The sequence below is a fragment of the Aulonocara stuartgranti genome, assembly GCF_965226115.1.
Source record: "Aulonocara stuartgranti genome assembly, chromosome: 15".
Lineage (NCBI taxonomy): Eukaryota > Metazoa > Chordata > Actinopteri > Cichliformes > Cichlidae > Aulonocara > Aulonocara stuartgranti.
In genome coordinates, this window is record NC_138951.1 from 9999830 (window position 1) to 10020641 (window position 20812).

Below are 20812 nucleotides of genomic sequence, written 5' to 3' on the forward strand. Positions count from 1 at the left end.
AGGAGCTTCGCCTGTGAGAACTAGGAAGCAGCTGCTCCCGGAGAAAACACCAGACTTATTACCTGATGGCTACCGGCGTCTAACGTAATATCGCCAAGGCTGCTGGGAAGAGTCGAAGTACAACATATTGAACGTTAGATGTTTCTGATGAAGGCAGGTTGTCGGGCATTAAATATCATATTCTTTCTGTCCTGTTATTCCGTTGTGTCGGTTAACGACGTCGTCGGCTAGCAGCTCAGCTGTCAACCGCACTTAGACCGTTGTCATGTTTCTGACTCATGCGGAGGTATGGAGAACATACTGGGAGTGTGTTTCCAGGCCATACACGGTGATCATCTGCTCCCTCACAGCCACAATGTACTATCTGTGGGGCCGCGAGTGTCAGGTCAGTCTCTGCGGTCGAAGTTAGCGGCAAAGACTCCGCCATACCCGCTTTGACTTACAGTTTAGTTGGATTTTTAAGCGTTTTATTTCCTTTAAAATGAAGATCACTATATCCTATTAACTCCTATTCGACTTTATCTGTGGTATTTTGTTTTTCTAATTAATTAAAAAACTGTTTTTCCGTTTTATTTATTTACATTTTTAAGCTTATTTAACATTTCTTGGTCCATAATTTTACAGTTTTTAGTGTTTGGGTTCAGAGGTTTGTACTCAAAGCTCTGAACCTTTTTTTTAAAAAAAATTAACTTTATTTTGTATAAAATTAAATCTGTAGGTTATAATATTGTAATATGTGTATCATCTGTGTATGAGATATGATCTTTTATTCTACAAAATTAAAGCCTCTCTTTTATTGATTCCATAAATAAAACTGGAAGAAGATCATGGTTATGAGTGATCATTTGGTAATAAGCAGTATATCAGCTTTATTCATAATAAGTGTTTTACTCAAGTTTAAGCAGCTAAAGTGAGGATAATTTCAAAGTATGGTCAATAGTAGAATTTGTTTATGTAGAAAATGCAGAAAAAATAAATATCTAAAATATCTTCACAGACTGTAAACAAGACAATATGAATTTTGAATTGATTATATTTGAATACTATTTTCAAATATCTAAAACGTTGGTAAGAGTTATTTTCTCATTGTTAGCTACTTGCTAATCAAATGCTATTGTGTAACATCACATCAAAGTTTCCAAGTGATGTATTTCTTGCAGAGCTGGTCACATCACATCTACATACCACTGATACTGCCATTATTTTCTTTGTACCTTGTTCTGCTCGCCTGGTGTGTTTTGGATGTTTTCTTGTCTCTCACAGGTGTGACTGTATTAGCAGCTGTGCTTTTATAACGCCTTCATCTGGTCTTGTGTCCTTTCAGAGACCAGCTCTGGTTTGCAGTGAGGCTTTCAGTGCATTCCTCTACAAGCACTGTCCTGTGGTAGCTGAGCGCTTCAGTCCCACTCCGTGGTGCTGGGGAGGCCGACTTCAAACGCTGGTCTGTGCTGCCCTCAAATCCAGACCCCCTGTCAGTTATCGCAAGTAGGAAGAAACCCTCTTTTTTCAGTTCACCACTATTTACAAGAGGGTTAAAAATCTTAATCTAAACATTTAATTAAATAATGAATATCTTGTCTCGTCCCTTCATCTCCCAGTGAGCTGATCCGTACAGTGGATGGTGGTCAGATCTCTCTTGACTGGTTGGACAATCAGGCCAGTGTGACCTACCCAGAATCCTCCACGCGTCCCACAGTGCTCATCCTCCCAGGGATTACAGGAAACAGCCAGCAGTCCTATGTGCTTCACGCCGTTAGCCAGGCCACACGCCACGGTTACAGGTCAGCTGCACTCCTCACACAAAATGAAGTGATCTTGAAGCAGCGCTAACAGGAAAGTTTACATTAAGCAGGAAGCTTATTGTAGCTTGTGCCCGGTATTTGCCTGAAGCAGTTTTCATAAATACTTTCCTTCCTAGATGTGTGGTCTTCAACAACAGAGGTCTTGGAGGGGAGGAGCTGCTGGTAAGTACAATGAATACCTAATAAATTAGAATAATATCAAATTAGTTTTTAAAAATCTGTAAGTAACATGTCAATACACTCTGAAGGACCCCAGTTGAGTGAGGAAAGTGAGGATTTTAGAGCGGGAGGACAGAAATGAGAAGTAGGAAACTGTGGTGGTCTTGAACTCTGATCCCCCCTGCAAGGATTCTAGCCTTTGGTAGATGGGTTGCCAATGTATTTAATCCCAATTTAAAACAGTTTCAGATTTAAAAAAAAAACCAAACAAACAAAAAAAGTGAATTGAAAGTATTTTCTGTGTGTTTAAGTAGTAATTTAAGTTTTTCCACTGATACACCATTTCAGACCAATAATAACACTAACAGAAGATCTGAGGCTTAAGCACTGCATGTAACTGCCCTCCTGTATCCCTCTGCTTGCTTCAGACACCAGTCACCTACTGTGCTGCCAATACTTCAGATCTTGAGTGTGTGGTGCAGCATGTCAAAGGGCTCTACCCCAGTGCTCCTGTGCTTGGGGCTGGTGTGTCTTTGGGAGGGTGAGTTGGTGCATAGTGTTTCTGCTGGCCTCCATTTCTGGACCTAGATTTGTCGTCTGTGTCTTTCCTCCATTTCTTTTATTTATTGATTTTTAACAATTGCATGATTCCTTTCTTTTCACCCTGCTGCAGCATGGTGTTGTTAAACTACCTGGCCCGTAAGCACACCGAGTCAGGATTGGTTGCCGGTATCACCATCTCCGTACCCTGGGATGCACGTAAGTCCTCTGACTCGATGGAGGAACCGCTCAACTGGCTGCTCTTCAACAGGCACATCACGAGATGCTTGCACCGCGCTGTCACCAGGTTGGATACATTTGGGTTCATAAATTTTGTCTAACAGTTTTGCGTTTGTAAATCCAGTTAAATAAAACCCCAAAATCTGTTTCTCACAGGCACAGGAAGATTTTAGAGAAAGTGGTGGATGTTGACTATGTCCTGAAGGTATGATACAATATTACTCACAGTTTGTCAGTTTCTTAGATGTATAATTGACTTTCCATTCATCGTCATCTTGTTTTCACACCCTTTTGTAGGCTCGGTCCATCCGTGAGTTTGACGAACGCTATACGTCTCTGATGTTTGGTTATAGCTCATGTATGGATTATTACCGCGATGCCAGCCCAGGCAAAAAGCTCCCCAATACAGCCGTACCCATCCTGTGTCTCAATGCTGCTGATGACCCTTTCTCTCCACAAACTGGTGAGTACACAACAGGAGAGGTGTGTCAGTATAAGCACTGCAAAGGGGAAATAACAGCTGTAATGGTTTACTCATAAATGTGACGTTTTTCAGATTTTATGGTCCTATTCGAAAAAAACAAGTTGGGAACATTGTGTAAAATTGAATGCTTTACTGAAAGTTGTACAAGACATCATATTAAAAGTGTACTGCTAAAGAAAACACCTGGTGGAACATTAGTAACACGGTTGGGTATAAATAGAGCATCCAAGAGTGTCTAGGTTTCTCAGAAGTAAAGGTGGGGGCAGCGTTTACTACTCTGTTAAAGACTACACGAAAAAATAGTTGACAGTAAAGTTTCTCAAAATAAAGCTGCAAATGATCTTGGAATTTTAGAGAATCAAGCAAACTCTCTGTATGCAAGTGACAAAGCTAAAAACCAAGGCTGATATCTTAAGGCCCTTAGGTGCCAGTGGGTTCATTGCCACAGACTCAGGAACACTACTGAAAACATATGTAAGCGAATACAGTTCAATACTGCATCCACACATGCAAGATAACACTCTCTCAAACACTTTCATCTTTGTGTGTGAGCTCATTTAAGATGGACTGAAGCGACGTCAAAACAGATGATTGAATTTATCTCTATTATATTAGGAAATGTCTCATTCTTTTTAGCACAATTCCTTTTTTATATGTAATCATGGACGTTGAAGTCTCCGGGTTACAAAAGGTTTCCGATTCACGTGTCTGCTTTGTGTCTACTTTGCTGTCTGTTTATATTCATTTGGGCTTTTTCTTTCCTGCTCTCACAGCCTTCCCGGTGTCCGTAGTTCAGGATCTTCCTAACGTCGCCCTGGTATTGACAGCACACGGGGGACACATTGCCTTCTTGCAGGGTTTTTTTCCTCTAGGCGAGAGCTATATGGAGCGCTTGTTTGGCCAGTTTCTGCACGCAGTCTTTGAACACCGGGAGGAAATGAAGCAAGCCTGTGGTATCAGAGAGGAGCAAATGAAGGACTAACGAGCAATATGAAGGCACTTACACTGAAGTAATACAACATTTGCAGCTGCAACTCTGCTCATCTACCTCATGACCTCAGGTTCATGTTCAAGTCATGTAGAAATAAAAAAATGACAGTGAAGTAAAATCAGTAAAGCTATTTTGAAGTATTTAATACATTTTAGTCAATTTGAAAATATTGCTGATCAATTGATTGCTACCTACTTTCAGTCACAAAGGCCGTCTGTGCACCGCACACCTGTAGTATGTAGACTGCACTGTAGAGTTCAAGTGCTCTGCTTGTTGCTATTTAAAAAAAGTGAAGAGTTGGTTATTAAAATTAAAAACAGCATTATTGTTGTTTTCTTCTTGCTAATTATGTTTTTTTCCCTTTTGCATCAAATGCTTATTTAGTTTTGAGCCTTCAAGAAGTGTTTTCCTCGGGGTTTGTGGCATGCCTTAAAGGATGAAACTTTCCTGTGTTTATACGCTGCATGTTGTACAGTAAACGACACCAGTGGTAAATGAGCCGACACTGGGTAAAGACCATTAACGCCCTGTGTGGTGCTTCAGTATCTGCTGCTATAAAGTGTAATTAAGTATCGTAAGCATCACACAAGGACCAGATCAGCATGTACATGTACTGAATGTATTTTTATTATCAGTAGACAGTACATCAGCTTTGTTTTTGTATTACCAACAGTGCACTGATTAATATGTAGCTTTACTGTGCTAGGTGGTATTAGTGTAGGATTCATGCCATTTTTAAATGATGCCACTGCTGGCTATAAAAGGAAGTGTTTTCAATCATCGGCATGAAGAAAATAGGTGATAATGGTGCTAATTGGTGGCTTTTAATTGTCAGCGTGAGGGTGGATGAGAATTTAATTTTGCTTTTTCAGAAGTAAAAGAGGCTTTTCATGAATGTCATGAATCCATCAGCTATTTGCATGTTTACCACATTCACCTGCCTTTTAATATCTTTTTTTTTTAAACTCACGCCTTATTTATAAACTTTATGTATGGGCTGTAAAGACAATCACGGTGTTATTGCAATATCATGTAATGGTGCAATATTTGGGCATTGTATGTTCGATGGTGTATCTTGTAATTACACTACAATTAAAGGGTGATAAAGATCGACTGGTGATTTTTACATCTTGAGTTTGTCTGGAAGCTTCAAGTGGCCGTTCACTGTGATCGATAGCAAGTCGCAGCAGGTTTATTTTGTTATAGCACGTATCACCAGGTTTGACCTGTAGTGGAAAAATGTTATAACCCATATGCTGCCTGTCACTGAGTTACCCTTCACTTGCACCGCTGAAATCCGAGGCCTTTAATCTCTGAGCGCTCGAGTCATTAATGTCGCAGATTAACCAGGAAGATATCAATAATTAACTGTGAACAATAAAGGCCCACGCCCTTTGTCACAATGCTAACCCTCTAACCTCATTTAGAGTCATTTGTGGCCTAGAAAACATTCAGTGGCATTTACTCTGTGGAAAAACAGGAACCTGAAGGAGTAGCCACTTTCCGAATCTGGCAGATAAAATCTACCCTAAAATAGTTCCACACTACCCCAGCTCTTATGTGAATGCAGCCATTTGGAAGAAAGGTGCTTGTTGCGAACACATTTTTTCTTTCTAAAGACAAAAATATGAAGGTAGAAGAGTGAGGACTTGTGCAGCTTTTATGCTTCTACTTCAGCTTTGTGGCAGCTTTTGCAGTGACTTGTTTGCTTGTGCTCCCACTTTAATTTCCTCACTTCTCTGTCATCTGCGTCAGTGAGAAACAATTATTGCTAATAAACGTCACAGTAATCACAAATCAGTTCCTGTTTTTTTTTAAGGTAACAAAATAATGTGAATGAGGTATAAAAGAAGCACCCTGGTACGCTTTTCTTCTACTTGCCCGATGTGTTCTTTCGGGATGAATAACGTGCTGCAACATCACACTTTAGCTGTGTGTTTTCTCAACTGAGCATAATTTTTACAGCCCAGCTTTCTCTCCAGCTCATCCTCCTCCTCCCTCCTCCTCCTCTTCTTCTCCTTCTCGTACTCCTGCTGCCTGTATTCCTCTACCTGGTGTGATAGGAGGAGCCTCAGGTTATGGTTAATGATTCAACACCAGAGCCGTGGAGATTGATAGATACAGAAAAAGAAGGAAAGATTTAGTGAGAGAGAGAGAGAGAGAGAGAGAGCTGGAGAGAAGTAAAAATAGTAAAGCTGTAGACGGGGAAATGTAAGCTGAGAAAGTATGCAGTGGCAAGAAAAGTAGAAGAAGGAGTATTGATAGAGAGTTTGCAGGCTGCATGCGGTGTGTCTGCTCAGGTGTGTCCAGTCTGTAGCTCATCTGGGGTTCAAGCAGGTCAGAAAAACTGCACAGAAAGCAAAAAACTTCTCTGCAGTGGAAAAGTGGATATCGTTGAGCAGCTCAAGGTGATTATTTGGCTCCTGTGATCCATGCGGCCTTCATAGGCAGGACATTAGATCACCTTGTCTGCTGATCACACCATGCCTGCAGGTGAGTGTGGCTTCAGTCTATTCGTCCACAGATTACGTGCAAATAGTGTCTCAGAGTTGTAGATTAGGTCAGACAGGCCACCTTCAGGCGTTTATCGGTTCTTTAAATATATTACCGCTGTGTTTAAAGTACAGATCAGCATTGGTTCAGCTTAAGTTTTATTGGTTTTTGATTTACTACAGCGATTAACAAAACGTCATATCTGAGAAAAGGCTGCCTAATAAAGACAAAGCACATGACTTCCTTCCAGGTTTCTATTACAGAGTATCTTATGAGAATTCAGCTGTAGTTACACATGGCCATGAATTAATAATGAAGCAGTATGAAGTGGACTGTATGCTGGCTGTGTCAGTATAATGGTAGCTGGCATCATGTTCCTGGCGTGCAGCTGAAAAGCAGACACAAATATCTGTTTTTCTTTCTTTTTCTCTCTCCTTTTTTTGGCGTTGTCTGCTTTAATATCATGTTTCCTGGGATCCTCCAGGATCATTTACAGAATATATGAATATACGCATGTTAAATGAATGTTGCTCACTTTTAAAGTTCATTCAGTATTTAAATAATAACCTGTTTTGTTTTTGATTGTTTTTTTTTTTACCATTGTAACAAAAATAACAAACATGGACCAATGAAACAGCAAATATTCAAACAGAAATACAGCCACCTACCTATCAGTTGCCCCAGGGCTGAAGAATAACTGAGCAATTTCCCCCATTGAGTGTCAGCCTGCAGGCACTAAAGGTTATCATCTCAATCAGCTCAGATTGTCTTTCTCAACAGCTACAAGTTCCTAGAAAGTTTACAAATTGTGTTTGTGCACGGCTCTGTCTTAGTGTGTGCTTTGGTGACAATTTAACGAACCATCCTGAGGCAAATCTGATATTCAAGTAAGCATGTAGGGACATATTTTTATGATCTGTGTAAACTGACCATTAAGGTCTTTTTCTTTTCTGTAACACATTTATGAGCTATGTGCACTGCAGTCACGTCGCTTTCTGTACTGAAATCCCTGGAAAAATATCTAGTTTAGGCCGCTGTACATGTCTTTTTTAAGTGCCCATGCTCCCTCGCAGAACAGGAGCTGTTTATATTTCCCTGTCACATTCTGCTGGTGTTTTACTAAATGACTTTATGAGTTTAGTTTAATCTTAGGCCTGTCCAATGTTCAGGGTGAGGCAGCAGTAACCTGGGGTCATACGATGTGTGCCGTGAACACAGGCAAACAGCCTCTCCAGGGTTTTTACTGTGTGTTTAGTAAAATGGACACATATCCAAGTGTGTTTGTATTGATTGGAGTGTTTAAAAAAAGAAAACAGAAAAGGAATCTTGTTTGCAGAGGTTCTTTAAACAGGTCACCTTGATTAAGAGAGGTATTGGATCTGGCTTGTGGTTAACTTCATTGTTAATCTCATGCAGCAGTGCTAATGAATCTGTCAGTTAATATGACCTGCTTATGCATAGTCACAGGGTTTTTTATGTCTCACATTAGTGTAACAACCCACAACCAGCAAATATAAATAATCTGCATATAAACGCAAAGCCTGGAAAAAGCGATCTATCATTTAAAGGGGTTTTTATACAGCTTTGACAGGTTTTGTGTCATTATCAGTCACAGAAACTGTAACAGATCTTCAGCAAATGCTGGCAGGGTGTGACAGCACTCAGAAAGCACCCCGTTGACTGTCCATCATTAGTCTGCATTATTCAGCAGGGCTCTTGCTGTGTGCTGCCAGTGAAGTAGGGTTCAGTGCTTTGAGAAAAAGGTATCAACACAGTTACAGTTTAAATATCACCCTTTATGGCTTTGTGTGTAGGAGTTTCCACAAATATCACAACAACTGGGGCTACATTTTATGTCTGTGTTCAGGTGCATAATTTATACAACTTCTCGTTTTCCTGTTATATGAAATTCTCCCATAAATCTTCCTTTTAAAAAAAATCTTATTCCCGCTGTAGCTATGGAGAAGCAAATAGAGGAGCTGAAGCAGCAGCTAGAAAAGCAATGTCTGATCAACAAGGAGCTGCAGAGGCAAAATAAGGACCTAGGTGAGTACAACAATAACTATATAAGCTTTAAATATTGTAGAGACTTCATTGTGCAATAGCAGGTTCATTGAGGTGAATATTGGGATATATACGAACACATGAATTAAAGGTGGAGCTCTTAAAGTTCTGAAGGTTGAGTTCAAATTTAGAGAACCAGAATGAGGCCTTCACAGGACTTTTACTTAAGATGTGGAATCAGTGGAACTTAGACAGGTAGACATGGTCAAGACAAACGGCTGAAGCAGTTTGAACAGGAAGCTTCATGTGCTCACAGAAACTGGATTAGAGAAGATTCCCTGGTCTGATAAGTCTCCACTTGTGCTGCTTGTTTTGGATGGTAGATGGTCAACATTTCACATCAACATCAAACCATGGATCCATGATCTGGTGATGATGGTGTAATGGCATGGGAGATATTTTCTTGGCACACTTTGGGTGCCTTAGTATTAGATCTTATCATCCTATTATGACCACATGTCCATCCTCTGGTGGCTAATGTGGCATGTCATAAAGCTCATGTCATCTCAAACTGGTTACTTGAACATGAGAGTTTCACTGTACTGAAATGTCTCGCATGGTCACCTTTGGGGTGTGATGGAATGGGAAAATCATGCCATGGATGACATGTGACAAAATCATGTGATGCTGTCAGGTCAATATGGAATAAAGTCTCTGAGGATTGTTTCCAGCACCATGATGAATCTATGTAATGAAGAATTAAGACAGCTCTGATCCAACCCAGTACTAGCAACATGTACCTAATTATGTGACTGATGAGTGTAAAATGTTGGAGGGATGCAACTAAAATTTTAGACTTTTTTTTTCTGATCATGGCCAGAGATCAGTTAATAGCATGGATCAGTTATTAGCATGGCCCCACTGTACATAAAACACGGAGTACACATGTAGAAAACCATGCAGTTACTCATTGGTTTATGGGCTTAAACCACAATGAGAGATGGATCAGGCTGATAAGTGGATGACATTATATACTCATGAATGGATGACATTACATACATTTATGACTTGTCAGTCATAAATGTATCCATGCCCAATGTATGCTTTATGTTATTTGTCTTTGATTGTGATCTTAATTGACAAAAGTGACATCAGTATGTGACTCAAAGACTCGAAACGGGTGATTCATAAAATAAACTCACTATTAAGGTATTTAGTGAAGTCATAAATCAAGAGACAACTAGGGTCATTCTAGGGTGATTCATTACGTTTGCATTCAGAGGAGTGGATCCCTGCAGGCCATTAGAGAGAATTTACTTTGGCTTATGTTTCAGACCCATATCCATCTTTTATATACAAAGCACAGAAATCGTCACTTTTAATGTGTTTTGCACATTTAATATGTGTTTTTTTTCTTCACATTCACAGAAAAACGACTCACCGAGAAAGAGAAACTCCTGCAACAACTGCAGACTCAGTATCATGATCTCGGTAAGCAGCTCTTCACGGGAACACAGAACAGGGACACATCTACTTATCTACTTACACACATGATTGATGCGATTTCTAATGGCGATCTGTAACCATCCATTTGTTTCTGTTACAGACTTTCCCTCTCAGACCGGTAATGAGATTGAACCTGAGGTCAGGAAGAGCCGTGCAGCTGTCATAGCTTCAGAACCAATCCCGGAGAACCTGGAGATTAAACGGGCGAGGGTGAAGAAAAATGTCAGGTCAGCATCAGCACCTTTCCAACAACTTATATAATACCCAGTTTGTATGTTGTAGATGACTTCTTTGAACTTTCTATCGGCAGTGAGACGAGCCTAATTGTCAAAGCTATCCAGAAGAATGACTTCCTGAGCCGGTTAGATGATGAGCAAATAGCCATGATGGTGGACCTGTTAAAGGTATCTCACTTCAATCCTGGAGATGAAGTCATTCAGGAAGGCTCTGAAGGAGACAGCATGTACATTGTGGCAGGTAGGCACACACCTTAGTATGAATGTCTGTCTTTTTATCTGCGATTGCTCCATGTATATACGGAAGATTTTTAAAACTGGGTTATTAACTTCTTACAGCATCATTTCACAAATAAGCAAATTTTAATATCAATTTTTTTTTGCCCTTTCTTTATAGCTGGTGAGCTTTCTGTGAGCCAGTCTGGCCGTGACCTCCGAACTCTTACTAGTGGTGATGTTTTTGGAGAGCTGGCGATTCTGTACAACTGCAAAAGGACAGCAACAGTCAAAGGTCAGCCTGTATAATGATGCCTCCTGGAGGGTTTTGCAGAGGGTTGTAGTGATTGTATTATATAGTATAATGTAATTTATGTGGAGACATGTATGTATGTATAATATATGACCACATATGTTCTACATATGAGATAATGGATGAACTTTTTGACAGAAATACATAGCAGTGCATTGGAGGAAAACTGCCCAGCATGTTAACAACAAAACATCAACCTAACTCTAGAGCATGGTGGGGAGAATATCATAGTTTGCTTTGGTATTTGGACACATTATAGTCACTGAGGGGAGAACAAACTGACTAACAATAACACTTCTGAAAAAGAAGAAACTCTTATTTTGAAAGGACCCAAACAGTATCCTGATTGAAACTGGTTTAGTGTGGTTTTGGGACTGGTTGTCCAAAATCCCCAAAATGGATGCAGAAAACATGTGAAGGAGGATGTTGCTGCTTATCACAAACGCTTGGAGTCGCATTTTGATATAATGAACATGCCTTGTGCTATGAAAGGTAGCAGCTTTTTCGGACAATGAAATGTAAAATGTGACAAAACCAAAACAATAACATAACTTAACTAACATAACAGTGACAGAAAAAAATAATAGCTTTTTAGTCACAGTAGTTTTGTAACAAAGGTGCCTGATTCAATGTAGAAAAAACAGTGTGTTCAAGTACATCCCTTTACAATGCAATCCACCCGTGGGAAGGCAGTTTTCTCCCATCTGCAGCAAGCTTGTCTCTCATTTATCTCACTTTGTCATATGAGTTCTGCGATGGTAATAGAGTGCATCTGGCTATGGTTTTATGTCATTTATTTCAGATTTCATCTATTACATCTGAACAGTATTTGTGAATTTTCAATCAAACCAAACCCCAATAATTTTAAAGGTTCAATCAGTTTTTGTTACAGTTGTAGTTAAATTAATTCAAGAGTTCAAATGTCTTAATCGTAAAATATGCTTCAAAGTTAACTGAGTCCACTACTCTTTTTATTTTTGTTTATTTTTATCTTTATTATTGTGTGCTCATATTGCAGCAAAGACACCTGTGCATCTGTGGTGCATGGAGCGACAGACCTACAGAAGCATTATGACCAACAAGTCCAAGAAGAAACGAGAACAGCTCATGGGCTTCCTGAAGACGTGAGTTTCTAGACTCAGCAGCCATGATAAAACTTTCATCCCGACTCCTCGGATTCTCTTTGTAACTCTATCATAACAGTTTTGGTATTTTTCGCTGCACTAATGCAGCAAATGCTTCCCCTATTTCTAATTTTCTCTTAAATTCCCACTTGCCATTTCAGGGCCCACACTCTGAAGGACCTGAATGATGTCCAGTTGTCCAAAATCATTGACTCCATGGAGGAGGTGTGCACCTCGATGTCTTTTTTTGCTACGACACAACAGAATCAAATACACTGAACACAAAGATGTTTTCTTTCAGCTCTTGGAGTGAATCTGAAAGTACACATTTTTCTTAATATTATTTTTAATTCTGTCTCTTCTAGGTGAAGTACCAGGACAAAGATGTTATAGTTCGAGAGGGAACAGAAGGAAACGCATTCTACATCATCCTCAAAGGAGAGGTAACGATATCTTAACGTGCGTCTTTGGCCAGTCACACCCAGAGTTTTTATCCAGCCTATTTCACAAACCCATATTTCTCTTGTGTGCATAACATTTATTCTTTCCGTTTGTTTGCCTGTGTGCGTGTTTCCCCTTCAGGTGTTGGTGACTAAGAACGTGAACGGTCATCAGAAGCAGATTCGCAGGATGGGAAAAGGGGAGCATTTCGGGGAACAGGCCCTCATACGGTAACCATGGAGACACAACACATGCCTGAGGACATTTGCGAGAGCCTCGTGCAGCACGATGTGCTCCTCGCGCCTTCCTCAGCTGCTGTCAGCTGTGACATTTTTATTTTGCAGATTCTTCAGATTATCCTCCGAATGCTCTCTGGTGACGGAAACATCACGTTTTTCCCTAAATTGCGCAGTTCTGCTAAGATGCAAATGAGCCATTGAAGCAAATTTATTGCTGTGGCTGTCAGTAGAGGTGCATGCATACAGAAACACTGTGTGTGTGTGTGGGTGTGTGTGTGTGTGTGTGATCCTCTGGTGGAATAACAGAGGTTGTTTTGATTATACAAGGAGGATATTGGATTTTTAATAAATATCAAATATCATCTAGCTTGGGTTGTCTGCCTCTAATTTGCAGGACATGCAGCACCATTGCAATTTCACTGGGAATTATTTTTCTCAAAATAATGCAGTACTTTTTCACATTGCATATTTTTTAATCTACATATTAGTATTTGCTAATATATGTTATTCAATTAAAATATCTCTATGAGGTTCTCTTTCTGCAGCTGTATTCACTGCATTTCCACAGACTTGAATTTTGGCAATGCTTTTTGTCTTGCAGCGAGGTCTTGAGGACAGCAACCTGCACTGCCGACGGCCCTGTTACCTGCTTCTCCATTGACAAGGAGTGAGTCTGACCCAGCACTCAATTCCGACAGTAACCGAATGTGATAGTGTGTTCGCTCAGGCTCTGCAGTGACAGCTGTTGCTCCTGGAGAGGACAATTCTTCAGTTGCTTTACAGTCTGTTTGCTGTCTGTTGTGTTTTCCCACTTGCTTACAGATGCACAGCTTGACTAATGATGCCTTTTGTTTAGGGTATTTGAAGAAACAATTCCCGTAGAGCACCTGGAACTCTTTGATGAGTATGTATTGAAAAAAAAGCACTGTTGATTGCATAACCACAATTTGTTTTTTCCTCCACCTTACCGAGAGTGTGACGTGGAGGTGAAATAGACTGCCCCAGTTAGTTTCCTGCTCATATCCTGTCAAATTTATTTTCACTTCCAGCTCCAAAGTGATGCAGGAGGCGCAACCTCCAGAAAAGTTGAGGTGAGGGGCTGTTGAAGGTGAAGGTTAAAATATGTTACAAAACCAACAATCAGTCACCAGAATAAGCTCAATAAGCAGTTATTAGTGAAAACAAATCTAAAAAATAAAAATAAAATCACCACTCTTTCTCAGCCCCAGCTCCACTCTGAGATTGAAGGATCTGGTTCCAGTCTTCTATCAGGAGGGTCGCTATCAAGGAGATCCTGTCACACTTGGAGTTGGAGGATTTGGCCGTGTGGCGCTGGTCAGTTGTGCATCTTGTCTGGGTTTAAAAACACACACACTATATATATATATATATATATATATATATATATATATATATATATTAAACATTTATTAGAAAGGTAGAAACTACAGAGGTAGTTTTCACCACCACACCAGAACAGGGTTAACACAGTCATAATGGATGATGTATTATGGTCCCATGTGTCACAACCGTTTGAGCTATCGAAATGGAAAAAGGACATAATAATTATAGCCATGTTTACCCTGCACTGGCATGTGGAAGTTGCTGTTGTAAAGAGAGGCTCTGTCAGCCTACTGTAAACACTGATGTGATGTATAAGGTAGTCTGTGAACTGCTAAAGGTAATTACTCCCACAGTCAGAAAAAATTTATAATTTGTTGTTCAGCTAACTTGTGCTCAGCTCTAACCCCTCATTTTAGTTACGGTCGCATTAGCCACTAAACGTTTATGTACTTTAACATATATGGATATTTCTCTCATTTGCAGTAAATCCAAACCCCCCAGTTCCAAAAATGTGGGGACACTGTGTGAAATGCAGTGCAGAATGCAATAATTTGAAAATCTCACAACCTGTATTTTAATCACGATATAAAAGAAGCAAAACATATCAAAAGTTAAAAATAGGGAAATGTACGACTTTCAGAAAAAAATATTAGCTTGTTTTGAATTTCATGGCTGCAATGTGTCTTGAAAAAGTTGGGATAATTTGCTTCCTTTTTAGTCCAGAGTACAGGATGTTTTCCAAAAAAGAAGTTTAAATTTTGATTCGTCTGACCACAGAACAGTTTTTCACTTTTCCTTTATCCATTTTAAATGAGCTCTGTCCTGCAGAAGACTGGTGTTTTTGGATGTTGTTCATGTATGGCTTACTCTTTCCATGATAGCGCTTGAACCCCATCCTCCTTGTGAACTGCCCCTCTGCCCCTCTACCCTGCTGAGAATCTCTCCCTGTCGAAGATGCTCGATTTATACCCAACCATATTACTTTGTTACATTGTTACCTGACATGAGAACTTAAACATTTCACACATTGTCCTGACTCTTTTTGGAACTGGGGTTGTAAAATATTTAGCACTGATGACTGTTTTTGCTCTTCTAAGATGACCACCCTGCCCCATGGAAAATATTACGCCGTGAAGCGAGTCAGCAAGAAGCACATTGTTGCCAAGAGACAGGAAGAGCACATGCTGTTTGAGAAGAAGATCCTTAAAGCTGTGCAGTGTGAATTCATTGTCAGGTATCAAAGATATGTGGACTGCAGTGTTTTAAATCCATCGGTTGAGCGCAGAGCACCTGAAAATGTTTTCTGCTCTCGCTGTTTCTAGACTTCATGGAGCTTTCAAAGACACACGATACATCTACATGGTGATGGAGTTCTGTAGTGGTGGGGAAATCTGGACCAAACTCAAAGAAGTGTAAGACGAAAAGTGAAATCATGCTCTATATTTGGAGTTCCCCAGTTTAAAATACATACTTTTTTGTAGAAGCTGTAGCAGATGGAAGTTTACAGAAATTTTTAAGAAAACCGTTGTCCAACTTATTGCATCTTTGTGAATGTTAGAGGTCGTTTTGACGAGCCTGTCGCTGTGTTCTGCACTGCCTGCGTGGTGGAGGCCTATGCTTACCTCCACAAGAAGAACATCATGTATAGAGACCTAAAGCCTGAGAACCTGATGCTGGATGCGAAGGGCTACGTCAAACTGGTGCGTCTTTAGCTGTAAACAAGTTTCTAAAGCAAACAAACTTTTTTTTAATGTGAATTTCAGTTAATGAAGACTTTATCATCACATTTGATTCTTGTGTGGGTGCTTGTCATCATCCAGGTTGACTTTGGTTTTGCAAAGGAGCTGGTTCGGGGCGAGAAAACCTACTCATTTGTTGGTACTCCTGAGTACATGGCTCCAGAGATCATCAAGAACCAGGGACATGACTTTGCAGTTGACTTTTGGTCTCTTGGCATCCTGATTTTTGAACTATTGGCGGGAAGGTAATAACAATGATAATAATAATACTTTTTTTTTTTAACCAACAGAGACATAAAATAACCTTAATGTTTACCAGCAGATGGCAGCAGCACTGTATGGCTTTTTCAGAGCTCAGTGTCTCACAATTTCAGGTTTCAGTCTTTTTAATACCATTCAATAAAAATTAAACATTTATTAACAACACGTTTTTTTTCTGTTTTCAAATGGTCAGCCCTCCCTTTTCAAGCTCAGAGCCCCAGAAGATTTATGCCAAAATTTTGGATGGGGAGCTCCATTATGCACCTTATATGAGTGAAGCAGCCAAGTCCATTATCAGTAAACTGTGCAGGTAAGAACAGCTGAGTTTATTGAGAGCACATAGATTACATTTTCATATAGGTCACTGATAATTGTACAAAAAAGAAAAATGGAATTAGACCTTATGAAAATTTCACTCAGTGGCAACTTCATTATCTACACCATCCTAATACTAGATTAGACCCCTTTTTGTCTTATTTGTGGCATAGGTGCTTAAAACATCCTCAGAGATTTTGGTCCATATTGGCATGACAGCATCACACAGTTACTGCAGATTTGTCAGCTGCACATCCATGATGTGAATCTGCTGTTCCACCACATCCCAGAAGAGCTTTTTACACTAAGATCTGGTACCTGTGGAGGCCGTTTGAGCACAGTGAACTCACTGTAATCAGTTTGAGATGATTTGAGGTTTGTGACATTATTGCATATTAGCTTGCAAGAAGCAGCCATGAGAAAATTGGTACACTGAGGTGTTAAAGGGATGGACATGGGTAGTATTAATAGTCAGGTAGGCTTTAGCATTTAAAACAGAGATTTCAAAGTAGTTTCCACATCGTGGGCCACAGTTTGATCTTAAGTGGGCTGGACCAATGAAATGTGTAAAATTACAGAAAACTATATCTAGTAGTTCACTGCACACACTGTCCCGTAAGTATACAATATAGTTTGTCAATGTGTGTTTTTGTCTGTTTTTGCTGACTGTGAATTCAATGTAAAAACTGATATTTCTATAGAAGAGTGGATTTAATTACTTAAGTATAGTATGGATGGCTGTAGGGAAGGTCTTTATCATAAGCTGTAAAACTGATGAAATTAAAAGTTTAAAAGTCTCTAAATTTATGCCTTTTAGTGGACTGGATTGGAGTCTGCCGATTCTGGTCCCCGGGCCTTATGTTTGACAACCTGGTTTAAACACAAAATTATTACAAAACTATCGTTCGCTGGATATTTTCTCTTTTTTGGACCATTCTCTGTAAACTCTAAAGATGGATGTGTAAGAAAAAATCCCAGTAGATTGTCAGTTACTGAAATACTTAGACCAGCCCGTCTGGCACCGACAACCACGTTCAAAGTCACTTAAATTACCTTTCTTCCTCATCCTGATGCTCAGCTTGAACTGCACGTCTAAATGCATTGGTTTGCTTCCATATCGTTGGCTGATTTGAAATAGAATTCACAAGCACTTAAGCAGGTGTACCAAAAAAAACTAAAAATCCCCCAAAATCTGGTCGGTGAGTTTTCTTGTTTGGAAATGCCACAGTGCCTCAAAGTACAGTGTGAATAATGAAAAATGACAAAAATGTCTGAAAAAGAAAGCATTCCATCATTAGATGCATTTGTATTTATATAGAAATATATTTGTAATAAAACACACCTCTTGAAAAATGAAAGCTCATGAAACCAAAAGCAGTTTCTGAACTGCCTTCTCTCTGAATGATGCATTTTTTCAGACCTCGGCCTGGTCAGAGATTAGGAAACACCAAAAATGGGATCAAAGATATCCGGCATCACAGGTAACCATGGCAAAACTCTCTTCTTTGGTCACCTACTGCTGCCTGTACTGTAGTACATTACACTACACCACCAGTCTGAACCACTGGTACAACCAAGATGTATCCATGCTTTCACGTTGTTTATGCCAGATTCTGAATCTACTATACAAATGTTGCATCTGAAATCGAGAACAGAAAGCTTTTTTCCAAACTTCCATCATCCAATTTTGGTGTGAATTGTAATGTCAGTTTCCTGAGCTCTTCTGCTTACCTCGGTTGTAACCAGTTGTTATCTGATTTACTGTAGAGTTCCTATCTAACTTGAAGCAGGTCAGCTATTCTCCTCTGACCTTTGGCATCAACAAGGCATTTTTGCCTATATTGAACAGGCAACAGTAATTTTATACATTTACTAATCTGTAATGATAAACATTATGCACCTTTCCACCTCAAGTGCATAGCACATACGATGTTGCGTAATTATTATAGCGGTATTACTATAGAGTGAGTACATTTACTACAATAAATATATACTATGTGAAAAATAGGGAAGTGATTAGCAGTCTAAAGTTCTTTGTACAGAAAAACAGCATGGTGATTTTGTCTTTATAGATTATGTTTCTACACTGCTGATTGAGCCTTTTTACCTTGTTATTATTTTATGATTATAAAACCATGTTTAATAATAATAATAGTAATAGTAATGACAAAATCTCCCTTTTTACCTTCAGGTGGTTCAGCAGTATGAACTGGCACAAGCTGCGTGTGGGTCAGCTTGAGGCTCCCACAGCACGGCTTATCCGCAAGGCAAGTCAAACCAGTGTTACTCTTACATGGAAAGCAGAACCTTTTTTTATGTTTAGAGAAAGTGAAACAAAAGAAGGACCGCAGGCAGGATTGTGTGGAGCAAATATTACTGGTTTTCGCAGTGGCTAAAGAACGTTTTGATACATGAAACCCACTGTGTATTCAGACTATATTAACAAAACCTGGGTCTGAAAGGTTATTACACACTGCATGAACATGAAAAAATAGAAAGTCCAAATGGAAAACAACCCTAAGTTTTTCACCCTCATATCATTACTGGCCCCAGAAAGGAAATTAGCCTATCGTAGTTGCTCCAGTTTCTTGCTCTTCTTGTCCTCATCCTCTTCCTAGTCATGTGTTAAGATTAAAAAAAACCCCAAAACTGTAGGATTATGCTTTCAAATGAACATTTAAAAATATTTTTACTAAATGCTTCATTCAAAAGTAAATGCTTCTTTAAAATAAATGATCAACTCCCCAAAAATGTTGAATTTGCTTCATTGGGACTATGTGGGTGTTATTTCGTCACTAGCCGAATTTTGTTAAAATGAGGGGATTTAAGAGTGCTTAATATTACTGATTAGAAATAGATTACGGGATAGGCTGTTTGATGAGCTTCATTAACATTTCATCCTCTTTCAGGGTCCCTGCTACATCAACTTTGATCGCTTCCCTCTTGATCAGACGAAGGCAGAAGAGGAGTTCTCTGGCTGGGACCGTGACTTCTGATTCTGCCATGTTAAAGGATCAAGAAGAGATCTCCATATAGGATAATTGTAGGTCGCCTGAGTTGGGGCCAAAACAGGGCTAAAGTCATATGAGGGTGGGAAGAATTTCCTGTTTGGAAAAAACAAAACAAACAACCAAGTTGATTTAAATTTGATTATTGGAGTGAAACTGTATCGAATCATGCACTTTAGACGTGTGCCGAAATTCCTCTTTTGCTATTCTAAAACAACCATAAAGGTGGATAAGGGGCCAAAATATGTAAATGTGTTACAAGAACATGGTACAACATTTTGTTTCCAAATACAGTCCAAGTCAATTTGGTGTCTGGTGGAGAAGTGCCAATAACAACATCTATATAACACTTTTTACTGATTCCAATAAAAACACCCATCCCTGTGTTTAGTGGAGAGTTTCTGTCATATGGTACAACTTGTACCAAACAACAACAACAAAAAAACCCTGTCCTTATCAAACCTGGAAACAGAATCATTTCTAATGCCATAGCTGTAATGTATGTCTGTGTCTATTGTTCCTTTGAATCTTTAAAGTTTTAAAGAAAAAAAAAGTGCTTATCCTCTTGATAAAGTTGTTTACGTTACACTGTTACTTTCTTGTGGTGTTAGGCCTTGATTTCTAGATAAAAAGATAACTGAACATCATGATGAAGAATACCTTTTTGATTGAAAATAAAGAAAAATTGCCCTTATACACTTGATTCAGCTCAATTTGTTACTGTGCTGCAATAAAATACCGAGCCGATTTGATTTACTTTTTTTCCTCCTGCTGACACCAAAGTATTCAGAGATTAGATTTATGATAGATAACAATGCATGGTGGAAATGCGTTTTTAAGAATGTTATCAGGGTGGAAAGTGGCCTGTGACATAATAAGGGTTTAATCTCATGTTCTTGACAATGGCTGCAGCTGACTGTTTGGGTCTGGAAAGGCACAGCTGTCTGATGTGGCAGCAGGTTTTAGGGCTGGAGGAAGGAGTCTTCCTGTCCCCTCCTGTTAATGCGCACGATGTGCCTGCTGAGACCAGTTTTCCACATCACGACACAAACTTCACAGGAATAAAAACCACATCTTCCAGAGGGAAAATACCCGCTGCCAGATGTTTCCTTCCTACAGAAGACCCAAAACACATTGAAGCATAGACTCTAATACCCCAGCAGCAATGACAGAAGCAGCCCAGAGGATGCACAGTATAGTTACAAGTATTTCCTATTCACAGCAGTAAACCGTGACTTCCTGTTTGCAGATCACTTTGTTTTACCTGTGATGCATGTGGTATGATTAACAGAGCAAACACAATATACTCTGTTTATCCAATCCCAGTAACTCATAACAGTTTTCTGATTTCTTGTCA

The 20812-nt window shown here is 39.5% G+C and overlaps 2 protein-coding genes across 3 annotated transcripts; both read left to right on the plus strand.

Moving 5' to 3' along the window:
- Positions 1 to 3: 3 nt before the first annotated feature.
- LOC309688585 (phospholipase ABHD3-like) lies at positions 4 to 5329 on the plus strand. Of its 2 annotated transcripts, none has more exons than XM_082504421.1 (9): positions 4 to 385; positions 1325 to 1485; positions 1599 to 1781; positions 1919 to 1964; positions 2390 to 2502; positions 2635 to 2808; positions 2898 to 2946; positions 3039 to 3204; positions 3999 to 5329. In XM_082504421.1, exons 1-9 carry the CDS (start codon positions 266 to 268, stop codon positions 4205 to 4207), a joined length of 1221 nt encoding a protein of 406 aa, XP_082360547.1. In that variant the 5' UTR covers positions 4 to 265; the 3' UTR covers positions 4208 to 5329. The 2 variants fall into 2 exon arrangements, with proteins under 2 accessions (XP_082360547.1, XP_082360548.1); XM_082504422.1 differs by having other exon boundaries at positions 5 to 153.
- Positions 5330 to 6253: 924 nt separating this feature from the next.
- Positions 6254 to 20138, plus strand: prkg3 (protein kinase cGMP-dependent 3). The gene is made up of 22 exons (XM_082504409.1): positions 6254 to 6709; positions 8666 to 8755; positions 10142 to 10204; positions 10320 to 10446; positions 10530 to 10696; positions 10853 to 10966; positions 12003 to 12108; positions 12270 to 12333; positions 12474 to 12551; positions 12691 to 12779; positions 13390 to 13455; positions 13645 to 13692; positions 13838 to 13879; positions 14012 to 14123; positions 15230 to 15366; positions 15455 to 15544; positions 15691 to 15832; positions 15953 to 16116; positions 16326 to 16442; positions 17866 to 17928; positions 18639 to 18714; positions 19357 to 20138. The coding sequence occupies exons 1-22, from the start codon at positions 6700 to 6702 to the stop codon at positions 19441 to 19443; spliced, it is 2052 nt and encodes a 683-aa protein (XP_082360535.1). The 5' UTR covers positions 6254 to 6699; the 3' UTR covers positions 19444 to 20138.
- The last annotated feature ends 674 nt before the right edge of the window (positions 20139 to 20812 follow it).

Bases quoted from the DNA above. Each gene is read 5' to 3' on its own strand.
- prkg3 (XM_082504409.1), top strand. The intron at 13,693-13,837 runs GTATGTATTGAA...TTTCACTTCCAG, and splicing joins CACCTGGAACTCTTTGATGA to CTCCAAAGTGATGCAGGAGG. The intron at 14,124-15,229 runs GTCAGTTGTGCA...TGCTCTTCTAAG, and splicing joins GATTTGGCCGTGTGGCGCTG to ATGACCACCCTGCCCCATGG.
- LOC309688585 (XM_082504421.1), top strand. From the start codon at position 266: ATGTTTCTGACTCATGCGGAGGTATGGAGAACATACTGGGAGTGTGTT. The intron at 2,503-2,634 runs GTGAGTTGGTGC...ACCCTGCTGCAG, and splicing joins GCTGGTGTGTCTTTGGGAGG to CATGGTGTTGTTAAACTACC. The intron at 2,947-3,038 runs GTATGATACAAT...ACCCTTTTGTAG, and splicing joins ATGTTGACTATGTCCTGAAG to GCTCGGTCCATCCGTGAGTT.